This window comes from Molossus molossus, unplaced genomic scaffold (assembly GCF_014108415.1).
Source record: "Molossus molossus isolate mMolMol1 unplaced genomic scaffold, mMolMol1.p scaffold_m16_p_12, whole genome shotgun sequence".
NCBI lineage: Eukaryota > Metazoa > Chordata > Mammalia > Chiroptera > Molossidae > Molossus > Molossus molossus.
This window is the reverse complement of record NW_023425347.1, coordinates 82203766-82214901: the sequence shown is the minus strand read 5'-3', so window position 1 is coordinate 82214901 and position 11136 is coordinate 82203766. Positions and strand designations below refer to the sequence as shown.

The 11136-nt window shown below is 52.6% G+C and overlaps 2 protein-coding genes across 3 annotated transcripts; both read left to right on the top strand.

Moving 5' to 3' along the window:
• The first annotated feature begins 1386 nt into the window (after positions 1 to 1386).
• On the top strand, positions 1387 to 7880 carry CCDC28B (coiled-coil domain containing 28B). 2 transcript variants are annotated; one of them, XM_036256604.1, is made up of 7 exons: positions 1387 to 1455; positions 2133 to 2193; positions 3369 to 3575; positions 6420 to 6586; positions 6707 to 6900; positions 7107 to 7129; positions 7694 to 7880. In XM_036256604.1, exons 3-7 carry the CDS (start codon positions 3412 to 3414, stop codon positions 7746 to 7748), a joined length of 603 nt encoding a protein of 200 aa, XP_036112497.1. In that variant the 5' UTR covers positions 1387 to 1455; positions 2133 to 2193; positions 3369 to 3411; the 3' UTR covers positions 7749 to 7880. The 2 variants fall into 2 exon arrangements, with proteins under 2 accessions (XP_036112497.1, XP_036112496.1); XM_036256603.1 differs by having other exon boundaries at positions 3320 to 3575.
• Positions 7881 to 8159: 279 nt separating this feature from the next.
• IQCC (IQ motif containing C) lies at positions 8160 to 10856 on the top strand. Its single transcript, XM_036256479.1, has 5 exons — positions 8160 to 8245; positions 8622 to 8765; positions 8989 to 9253; positions 9422 to 9540; positions 9792 to 10856. Exons 1-5 carry the CDS (start codon positions 8204 to 8206, stop codon positions 10548 to 10550), a joined length of 1329 nt encoding a protein of 442 aa, XP_036112372.1. The 5' UTR covers positions 8160 to 8203; the 3' UTR covers positions 10551 to 10856.
• The last annotated feature ends 280 nt before the right edge of the window (positions 10857 to 11136 follow it).

Genomic DNA, 11136 nt, shown 5'->3' with positions numbered 1-11136 from the left:
ACAGGTTTCACCCTGGCTGGGTGGCTCCCTTGGATGGAGCATCATCCCTGTGCACCAAAAGATTGTGGTTGAATTCCCAGTTGGTCTGGGGAAATACCTAGGTTGTAGGTTTGATCCCTGGTTGGGGTCAGGGCATGTATGGGAGGCAACCGGATTGATAATTCTCTCGCATTGATGTTTCTCCCTCTCCCTCCCTCTCTAAAAATCAGTAAAAACATAGCCTCCAGTGAGGATTAAAAGTTAAAATTTTATTTTTTTCTTTGTTAACCCTTACCTGAGGATATTTTTTTCATCAATTCTTAGAATGGAAGGGAGGGAGGGAGGGAGGAGAGAGAGGAAAACATCAATGTAAGAGAGACACTTCGATTGGCTGCCTCCCGCATGTGCCCTGACCAGGGCTGGAGATCGAACCTGCAACCCAGGAACATGCCCTTGACTGGGCATCAAACCTGAGACCCTTCGATGCTCAGGCCAACACTAACCACTGATTCACACTGACCAGGGCTGTTTTTCCCATTTTAGAGAGAATGGAAAGGAGGGAGGGGGCAGGAGAAAGAAAGAGAGATGTAGATGTGAGAGACACCAATTGGTTGCCTCCTGCACACACGCCATGCCCTTGCCCCCATCTCAGGGCCAGAGATCTAACCTGTAACCCAGGCATGTGCCTTGACCAGGAATCGAACTACAGACCTCTTGGTGCATGGGTGATGCTCAACCACTGAGCTACACCGGCCAGGCTGGATCGATATTTTTCTATGCTGGTCAGGTTGGTTCCAAAGATCCTTTGGAGGGTGTCTGGAGGGCACCATAACTCTTGGAGCTCTGAGCAAAGCAGCTCTGAGAATAACTTCATGCCTCTAGCAGCTAGAGGTAGATGCTCCTGGCCCTCTGTCACTTTCCTAGAGGAGGCCTGGGTGCCACTCTCTAGCAGTTCTGGAAGGGGAGGAGAGGGACTTCCCAGTTGTCCTCTCCACCTATACAGACCCCTCTCCCAGATCTCTGCTTGGAAAAATCCTGAATTAGTGTCTCCCCTTCAGGAGCAGTCTGGCTGCTTGAAAGCAACTGGGAAAGAGCTGGGTTCAGGAGCAAGCAGAAACAGTGCCTTATCCCTCCCCAATTCAGCCTGAGGCCCAGGCCTTGGGAAACTGCTCCTGCCCAGTGGGAGGGGAAGGTGGATGGGGCAGCTGTGTACATTGCCCTAGGGTGGTAATTTGAGCCTGCAGGGCAACCTGGCCAAGGAAAAGCCTGTCTCCTGTTGCATCAGATGCTTCTCTGAGGATCTGAGCTGGGAGCATCTGCCAGGTCTTTAAATAGCTGCCCCATTCACACACACACCACCACCACCACCACCACCACCACCACCACCACCACCACCACCCCCAGCAGCACCAGCAGCACGGGGTCAGCCTCCATCACCCACTCAGGTTTCCCTCTGGGGCTACAGTCAAGCACCAGGTAATCATGCTGGTTTCCAGTCTGCACCTGGTTCTCCTAGGCCTAGGGGTCGGGAGGGGGTGGGCTTGGCCCTGTCACTTCATCCGTGACTGAGTACAGCCCTTAACTCTTACCAGTGAGGAGTGTTGGGGTGTTGTGGAAAGAGTGGTATTGACCTCAAAAGACTATTGTTGACTGTCAGTAAAATGAGATGATGACGGTATCTTCTGTCAGGGTTGTTAGAGGATTAAATGACTAAGTGCTTAACAGGGGCCTGGACTCACTTGATAGATGGTTGTCTTCTCTTGAAGTTTCTTCCTGCTGCTGCAGCTTCTGGTACTTCTTAGATTCATATATACATATATATGTGTAAATATATGTGTGTGTGTGTGTATCTATATTCATTCGTATTCTCTCTTTCTCTTCTCCCTCCATTCTTCTTTCTGACAAAGCCACCATTTTGTGAGACTAGTTTCTCTCCAAAACTGGTGGGAAAGTATGAAAGGGTTTTTAGATTGCCATCTCACAACCATCGCAGTCACCTTGTTCAGATGGGGCGGTAAAGTCATGAGAGGGACAGCATGATAAATGTGAGGATGCCCTTCCATATTATCCCACCACCAGCAATAAAGGTCACTTTCTCTTTAAATGCAAATTACCTCCAGCCAGCTCAGCTTCCACCCCTCTGTTCCTGCTAGGAGAGTGCTGAAAGCGGAGGAACACACACGGGAAGAATCACTCCAGACCCCAAACCTCCAGGTCTGTTGTCTCAGGGGTGAGGGGTGGCGGGGCGGAATGACACGGGTCTGACACTCCATTTGGGATCCTAGCTTCTGAGCTGCGTGATCCATTTGGTACGCGGTTTTAGAGCTTGAGCATGGAAAATAGATCCTAGGTCGCCCCCAGTGGTTCCTGGGGAGCAGAGGCTCCCACTGGAATTATTCTATCAAGTCCCTAATTTGGCTAAACTGTCGCGGGTCTCCCCTCCACCACACCCACTAATTGCCAGCCAGCCATGTGTCAATTTAAGTGCTTATGCCCCCAGCACCACCACCCAGAGTGCAGAATCAGGCTTGGTGGCAGCAGCCTGAAAGGAGCAGCTGGGGGGGGGGGGGGACCCCTGGCTAGGGCCCCCAGACCTCCCTGGGGAGGAGCTCAACAGATCTGGGCTTGAGGGCAGAGTTGGGCTGGAGGCCGGAGCAGTGCCAGCCACAGGCCAGCCATTGTTGGGGCCAAGGCAGCCAGCTGCTGCCCACCACTCACCCCAGCTGAAGCCAAGCAGGGACTTTCTGAGTGGGGAGGGTGATGCAGTTGGAAGTATGTCCCAGGGAACTTCAGAGAGTTGCCTGGTGTTTGAGGTTGGGGTTGGATGGAGGAGGAGGGATGCCAGCGTCTAAATGGGGGAAAACTCCACACTGAGCTCTGCCCTGTATGCCAGAGCTTCTGCTGTTATCCATCCTCTGGTGGCTAGTTTGTGGCACACCCACAGCTTGGTCACCTCCCATGTAGATTCTCCCAGGTTTGTCAGATTTCATTGCCTAGGCAGTTGATAAATAGAACATGGCCATAGAATCCTTTTGAGCTCCTGCCAGCTCACAACCACCATCTGTTCCCTCCGTCCACATTTCCTCTGCCAGCTCCGCCCCTTCAGCTACTGGGCAGGAAGCTCCGGCCTCCGGAGGATGGTATCTGGTGCAGCCCTTTCAGACGGGGCTGGAGAACCAGTGGGGACCTGGGTGAGCCTTGGAAGGTCCTTCGGTACAGAAGCATGACCCCAACAGTCGGTGCTGGCATTGGACCCTGCCCATACTGGACAGATGAGGGGACAGATGCCCTGACAGATGTGAGGGGATAGTTGGAAAGTCCCAGGGCCCTTCCTTTGCAGCTCTCAAAGGTTGTCAGGTGAACGGATGACTTTGCCCCTCACATCTCAGTGGGGCTGCCTCCCACCCAGGGCCTGAGGCCCATCCAGCATCAATGGAGGACAAGAAGAAGAAAAGGAGTCCCAAGCCCTGCCTAACCCAGCCCACTGCAGCTCCAGGAACACTCCGCAGGGTCCCTGTGCCCACCAGCCACAGTGGCTCCTTGGCCCTAGGCCTCCCTCATCTGCCATCCCCCAAACAGAGGGCCAAGTTCAAGAGGTGGGTACAGAAGGAAAACAGGGCAAGGAGGGAGGGACCCTAGATCTGGGCTGAGCCCCATGGGCAGGAAGGTAAAGGGGGCCTTAGCCTTTAGGTACTAAGCAATAATAGATGCTTTCCCTGGGGTGTCCCTTAAGAATCCAAATGCTGCCCTGGCCAGTTTGGCTCAGTAGTTGGAGCATTGGCCTGCGGTCCAGAGAGACCTGGGTTCGGTTCTCGCTAAGGGCACGTACCTCGGTTGCAGTTTGTCCCTGGCCCTGGTCGGTCGTGCAGGTGGCAGCCACTCGATGTGTCCCTTTCACGTCGATGTTTCTCTCTCTCTCCCTCTCTTTCCCTCACACTCTATCTAAACAAAAAATGGAAAAATGTTCTTGGGTGAGGATTAAAAAAAAAAAGAAAGAAAGAATCCAAGTGTTCAGACCCAGTCCCTACCTGCTCAAGTGTGTGGGGAAAAGGCCAGGAGGGTCACACAGTATGATGACTCACCTCAAAGCAGGGAGTGAGCAGCACTGCCTGCCAGGAAGTGAGTCAAAGAAAGCTGGGGGGTACACTGGACAGGAAGAATATCTTAAAAGGCTTATCTGCCATAAGTATGAAGAAAAGTACTGCCTGGAAATTTCCAGGAACCACAGGTGGTTTGGCGGCCCTTCGGTGTCATGGGGCAGGAAACGGTGAGGGGATACTATGGTGTACAATTTGAATTCTTTTTGCATTTATCTTCGGATAGAGCAGGAGGGAGAGAGGGAGGGAGGGAGAGAGAGAGAGAGAGACATCAATGTGAGAGAGACACATCGAGTGATTGCCACCCACAGACCCCAACTGGGGCCGAGGACAAACTACAACCAGGGTATGTGCCCCTCACAGGAACCAAACCCGGGATTCTCTGGTCTGTGGGTCAGCGCTCCAACCGCTGAGCCAAATCAGCCAGGGCAATTTTTTTTTTTTTTTGTGGTTTGTGCCCCGAGCGGGAACCAAACCTGGGACTCTCTGGTCTGCAGACCGACACTCAATCACTGAGCCAACTGGCCAGGGCTCTTTGCTTAATTTTTAAAATTTATTTATTGGGGTGACATTAGTTAATAAGATCATATAGGTTTCAAGTGTACATTTCTATGATACATCATCTGTATATGCATTGTGTGCCTCCTACCCAAAGTCAGAGCATCTTCCGTCACCATATATTTGGCCCCTTTTACCCTTTACTACACTCCAACCCTTTCCCTCTGGTAACCGCCATACTGTTGTTTGTGTCTATGAGTTTCAATTATATCCCACATATGGTTCTTAGCTTTTTATGACTGACTTATTTCTCTTAGCATAATATTCTCAAGGTCCATTGATGGTTTAATTTTTTTAATGATTGGGAAACTGCATCCTACCCTTTAACATGTTCATGTGTGTTCTTTCTCCAACTGCTATGTTGCCCTATGGCTCTGACACCCCCTATCTCAGAGGCATGTTTAGGGACAGCCACAGCGGGTTTACCTGAAGCTGAGAACTGGGGCAGGAATAGGAAGAAATGCAATTGGAGAATGAGGTTGAGGGTGGGGGCCAGGCTGGGAAGGTCATTAAGTGTCATTCTGAGGGCAATGGAAAATTCAAAAACAGTTTTTAAAGGCCCTGGCTGGGCCCTGACTGGTTTGGCTCAGCGGTTGGAGCGTCAGCCCATGGTCCAGAGAGACCCGGGTTCAGTGCCCACTAAAGGCATGTACCTCGGTTGTGGTTTGTCCTCGGCCCCAGTTGGGGTCGTGTGGGTGGCAACCAGTTGATGTGTCTCTCACATTGATGTCTCTCTCTCTCTCTTCCTCCCGCTCTTTCTGAGGACAAAAGAAAAAAAAAATCAACCAATGAATGCACAAATAAGTGGAACAAAAAAAACTTTCTCAAAATCAATAAATAAATAATTTTTTTTTTTATCCTCACCCGAGGACATTTTTTTCCATTTTTTTGTTCAGATAGAGTGGGAGGGAGAGAGAGGAAGAGAGAGAGAGAGAGAGAAACATCGATGTGAAAGGGACACATCGAGTGGTTGCCACCCACACGACCCAACCAGGGCCGGGGACAAACTGCAACCGAGGTACATGCCCTTAGCGGGAACTGAACCCGGGTCTCTCAAGACCGTAGGCCAACGCTCTAACTGCTGAGCCAAACTGGCCAGGGCAATAAATAAATAATTTTTAAAGTTTTAAATAGAAGAGGGGCAGAAAGATATATATATTTTTTTTCTCCTCACCCGAGGTCATTTTTTCATTTTTTTTTGTTCAGATAGAGTGGGAGGGAGAGAGAGAGAGAGAAGCATCGACGTGAAAGGGACACATCGAGTGGCTGCCACCCGCACGACCAACCAGGGCCGGGGACAAACTGCAACCAAGGTACATGCCCTTAGCGGGAACCGAACCCGGGTCTCTCTGGACCGCAGGCCAACGCTCCAACCGCTGAGCCAAACCGGCCAGGGCCAGAAAGATATTTTGGGGAAAGCTAAGATGGCTCTCATGGCAATAAATAAGTAACTGACCCCAAATTCACTGAGGACCAGTGAGGACAAGTGATTCACTCAGGGTCACAGGAGGAATGAGTGGGGGCTCAGCCAGGAACCCAGGAACCTCCTTCCAGCCATGGCTCTGGCTGTATCATTGGCAGAAAAAGACTTATTTTGACTTCTTACCCTCACCCCTCCTCACCGCTCCTGTCCCTTATCAGTCCTGGTGCCCAGTGCAGGGCCAGAACAAAAAACATCCATTTATGTTGGTGAGAGGATAGGAAGATGAATTGGTGTATAGACAGATGGCACAAAAGACCTGGCCGCCCCCACCCTTTGACCTTGGTCATGTCCTTCCCACCCAGGGTAGGCAAGGAGAAATGCCGCCCAGTGCTGGCAGGAGGTGGGGGTGGCTCTGCAGGCACCCCCCTGCAGCACTCGTTCCTGACTGAGGTGACTGATGTTTATGAGATGGAGGGAGGACTGTTGAACCTGCTCAATGATTTCCACTCAGGACGGCTACAGGCCTTTGGTGAGTCCTGAGAGCTGGGCTTAGAGGGTATGTGGGTGGGGCTGGAGGGCCTGGTCTCTGGTGTGTGGCTGGGGCCAAGGTCCCAAAGTCGCTCCCAGGACTCAAACAGGTGCTGTCCAGGGAAGGAATGCTCCTTTGAGCAGTTGGAGCACGTTCGGGAGATGCAGGAGAAGCTGGCCCGGCTGCACTTCAGCCTGGACGTGTGTGGGGAGGAAGAGGAAGAGGAGGAGGAAGAGGATGGGGACGCTGAGGGGCTGCCTGAGGAACAGAAGAAGACCATGGCTGACCGCAACTTGGACCAGCTGCTTAGCAATGTGGGTCAGGGCTGGATGCTTTGATTCCTGGGGGCATGAGGGAGTGGGGGAGGTATGTACTCCCACTGGCCCTCAGGCGAAAAGCTGGGGGTGCATGAAGCTAAGAGCTCTGGGCCCTTCAACCACCATTAGAAGATGGCACCCAGAACATCTGGGATTTGGCCTGGTGCTTCTCCTGACAGGAACTTATCTTTCTCTCCCAATAGCTGGAAGATCTTAGTAATTCTATGTATCCTTTCAAAGGGACCTGACTGTAAATGTGTGTGTGTGCCCCTCCCAGAGAACAGTTTCCTCTTCCCCACCCCCTTCTAGGAGTATTTACACACAACTAACATCCCCATGTCCTACCAAGTCAGAATTGGCCACAGACTGCCCCCACCCAGGAAAGAGAGTGCAGGAAGAATTTCCCAACTATTAGGAGAAAGGTGGTTAAAGGGAATATGTTTTACCTATTTATTAACATCTTTGCAAATACTTTAGCTGACACCAATCCATGGCAAAGCTTGTCTGTCTTCCTACTCTCAGCACTCAATTATTTTCACTGATTTCGATGATCTCCCCACCCAGTCCTGGTTGGAAATAGTGAGGGTGCACACATCGGTATGATCTAGAAAAGAGAATGGGGTAAACCACCTAGCAAGAAGGGCAGGTGAGGAATGCAACCTCAGACCTTGGGCCACCCTAGAATCCCTCACGCAGCCCCTTTTCCCAGTTGGGGAAACAGCCTGTGCAGGATGGGAAGATAGGGCTGGAAAGACTGAGGTCCAAAGTATCCAGTCCTTGACAGTCACAGACAGAAGTTGCACCTGGCCGAGAACGCGGAGCCTGAGGAGCAGGCGGCTGTGTAGGTTGGGACCCAGGCCCAGCCTGCCCTCTCTCACCCTCTTCAAACTGTGACTTTTTATGGAATCGACTGCGCATTCTGCAGCCCCCCAGGTGCTATGGGGAGGGGGGCATTACATGGAATTAAATCAGAAAGAAAGCAAGCGGCTCCTTGTCCTCCCTCCCCTCACTGCGTCTTTACTCGGCTGGAGCGCCCGGCCCGGCGGATACAACCCTGTGCGACACACTTCCGGTGTGGGAGGTCGGGCTCCTGGAGTCACCGGGGTCGGGGGCGGGGTGTCCTGGAGTCACCGGGTCCTGCGGACGAGGGCGGATGGAGGCCGGGACTAGTCCTGCCCCGGCGCCGCGAGGGCAGGTTGCCGTGGAGACGGCGCGGGGGGCGGGGTCTGCGCTCGCCAGCGGGTGAGGACCAGTGACGCACTGTGTGGGCGCCAGCAGCCTGCCGGGCGGTTGACACCGGATGGAGCGGGAGCAGTTGGTTCGGAAGGTGGTGGTGCTGCAGGTATGGAACGGGCGTGGGGTGCACATAACCACCCCCATGGGATCTCGGACTGGGACCTTGGAATGAGATCCGGCTATCACGGTTAGTTTCCGACCCGCCCCATCGCCCTGAAAAATGCTGCGACCCACGGACCACACGCGCTCCCACCCCACGTCCATGCGGGATCATGGAAATGGTTGGAAAGGTCCTTAAATCCAAGAGAGGGAGCCAGTCCAACATGCTCCCTTGAAGCCCCAGAGCCCCAGCGTCACCTATTCTTTCCCCGTGGCTGGGCCCCCTCTTGCAGCCACCGGGATAACCTCCCCAGGAGAATCCTTAAAGATGCCTCCACTTTTGCAGTGATGAGGATTTTCTTTCCCCTCTTTTTCCACACCAGGCCTGCGTCCGGGGTTTCCTGGTCCGACGCCAGTTCCAGAGTCTACAGGCCGAGTATGAGGCTATTGTACGAGAGATCGAGGGTGATGTGGGCACACTACAGTGGACTGAGGGCTGGATTCCCAGACCCCGATTTCTCCCACAGGTAGTACACGCCCCAGGGGAAGAAGGGACCTGGGTAGGGGATTCAAAGGAATGGTAAACTCCACTCTTCCTGCTGACAAGCCTTTCTCAATGGAAGAGGCAGCAGACTTAACTCCTCACACCCCGATCCTGAATCCCCACCAACTTGTAATCTAAATCATGGCACCCAGATACTTAGAGGGTTTAGCCTTGGGGCACTCATACCTCTCTGACTGATTTCTCAGAAGGCAAAATCCCATCGGTCCTGGAAATCTGGAGAGAGGGTACCAAAGCCAGAGCAGAAACTATGGGGCTGCTTCCCATGTGAGGAGCCTGAGAGAGAGGCTATCCAGGAGGAGATGATGCTGAAGAAATTAGGAGAGAGCTCAGCAAATTCAGAAAGTCTTTGCTACAGAGATGACAGCCCCTGGCTTCAGGATGAGCAGAGCAGGAAAACCAGGAAACCTAGCCAAGAGAAGATCAAAGATCTCTCAAGGATGGAGAACCCAGGTACCTCTCTGCCTAGATCAGGGCAAGCCCCTAACCCTCTCTGGGCCTCAGCTTTCCCACCTGAATGGTGAAAGGTGGGCAGGGGGAGGGTGCCAGGGTCAAATGCTAGGCCATTGCTCAGTGTTTACCCCTCAAGGCTTTCTCCCTTCTTCCCTCTCTCTGTTACAGAAGCTGCAGGTCCAGGACTGCCCCACAGCCTGAATGAGCTCCAGGAACTCCAGTACCACCACAGCCACTTGGCCATGGAACTTCTGTGGATACAGCAGGCCATCAATAGCCGTAAGAAGGTAGGCACTAACTTGGAGCCCTTTGTGCACATTAAAATTTTTTTTTCTTAAATTATTTTATTGGAGGGGGGTGCCCCTAGCGGGAACCGAACCCGGGACTCTCTGGTCCACAGGCCAATGCTCCAACAGCTGAGCCAAACCAGCCAGGGCCCTTTGTGCACATTTAGGGCCAAGGGTGGCAGTTAGGGAAAAGCCTCCTGCTATGTCCATGCAGGCCTGCCTGGTACAGTGTCTGTTCTCCTCCCCAACAGTACCTGATTCTCAAACAAACACTGAGATCCCCAGAGGTGAGCCCAGACCACAGAGATCAGGCCTGTGAGAGAGCTGGGTCACAATCAGACCCCTCACTGGAAGATCACTGCTACGGAGACAGGACCAATGGAGAACAAGACCACGTGGATGACTCTTGCTGGAGGCTCAAATCACAACCCCACAAATCCCCAGAAAGACTGGCTGCTACAGATGAAACCATTGCTGAGGCCAAGTATAGGGACCCATGCCGCAGGAGGCTTGGGCCACAGCTGCCCATACCATCACATAACCAGGCCGTAGAGAACAGGATCACCAAAGAGCCACACCATGGGGAACAGACCTTTGGAGGGACTTGCCTACATCTGACAAAACTGGAGGACCAGATCCACAAAGGCCTCAAACCTAAGGGCCACTGTTCTGGAAAGGCCAGAACACAGCTGCCTACACTCCTTGCGGACCCAGATATTGAAAATAAGTCTCCCAGAGGGCCAGACCACAAAGAGCCTGATTACCAAAGAGCTAAGCCACAAGAGTTGGGCTTCTCAGATAACCGTGTCATCTGGGATGGAACTTTTGCAGAACATGGTAGCCTGAATTTCTGGAAGACTAAACCACCAAAGGGCCAGACCCCAAGAAATAAAAGCACCAGAGATAGAACTTCTAATGAGCCTAGCTCTGAAGGATGGAAAAACCAGAGGACTGGACCATGCAGATCAAGGCCACTTGAGAACTCTTCTTCTACAGGGTCAGAAGCATAGGAGAAAACCACTGGCAGGGCAGGAAAACAGGGCACCAGACTAGACTCAGGAGCCAGGGAGGCTCAGGTCCAAAGGGGGATCATATGAAAGGGCAAGGAGACAGACAGGTTCTCATCCTGGCTCCCCAGTTCCAGCCCTACCTCCTGTCCCTGCCCCTGGCCAGGGGAGGCCAGTGGGGCCAAGAGAAGCTGGAGCAAAGAGTTGACACCAGTACAGGGAGCGGAGGGAGAAGAACACTTTCATCCTCTGCCTGTGGCTCAATCCAGATTTCAGGACAGGAGAGTTATGGGTACATAAAGTGGGAGACCTGATGGAGAATAAAGGTTTTTTCTTGGATTCTGAATCTAGTTGCATTCATCTTTTGCCTGTGGTTAGGACAGACTCCGAGCCTTCCTGTCACTTCCTATTGGCCTGGGGCATGTGCCCCAGAGCTGGCTGGGAGCTGACTAGCCATCTTTGGGCAACAGCCCCCAAAGATGATCCTTCTTTGAGTTCAGCCCTTGGACTGTAGAGTGGCAGGGAGGTTCTGAGAAACCCTCCCTCTAACCAATGTTGGACCATCTGTATTTCAGTGTGATCTCTACCA

Excerpts from the sequence above, each read along its gene's own strand:
- CCDC28B (XM_036256604.1), top strand. The coding sequence starts at position 3,412 with ATGGAGGACAAGAAGAAGAAAAGGAGTCCCAAGCCCTGCCTAACCCAG. Across the intron at positions 3,576-6,419 it reads CAGAGGGCCAAGTTCAAGAG|GGTAGGCAAGGAGAAATGCC; the intron begins GTGGGTACAGAA and ends CTTCCCACCCAG. Across the intron at positions 6,587-6,706 it reads AGGACGGCTACAGGCCTTTG|GGAAGGAATGCTCCTTTGAG; the intron begins GTGAGTCCTGAG and ends GGTGCTGTCCAG.
- IQCC (XM_036256479.1), top strand. The coding sequence starts at position 8,204 with ATGGAGCGGGAGCAGTTGGTTCGGAAGGTGGTGGTGCTGCAG. Across the intron at positions 8,766-8,988 it reads GACCCCGATTTCTCCCACAG|AAGGCAAAATCCCATCGGTC; the intron begins GTAGTACACGCC and ends CTGATTTCTCAG. Across the intron at positions 9,254-9,421 it reads CTCAAGGATGGAGAACCCAG|AAGCTGCAGGTCCAGGACTG; the intron begins GTACCTCTCTGC and ends TCTCTGTTACAG.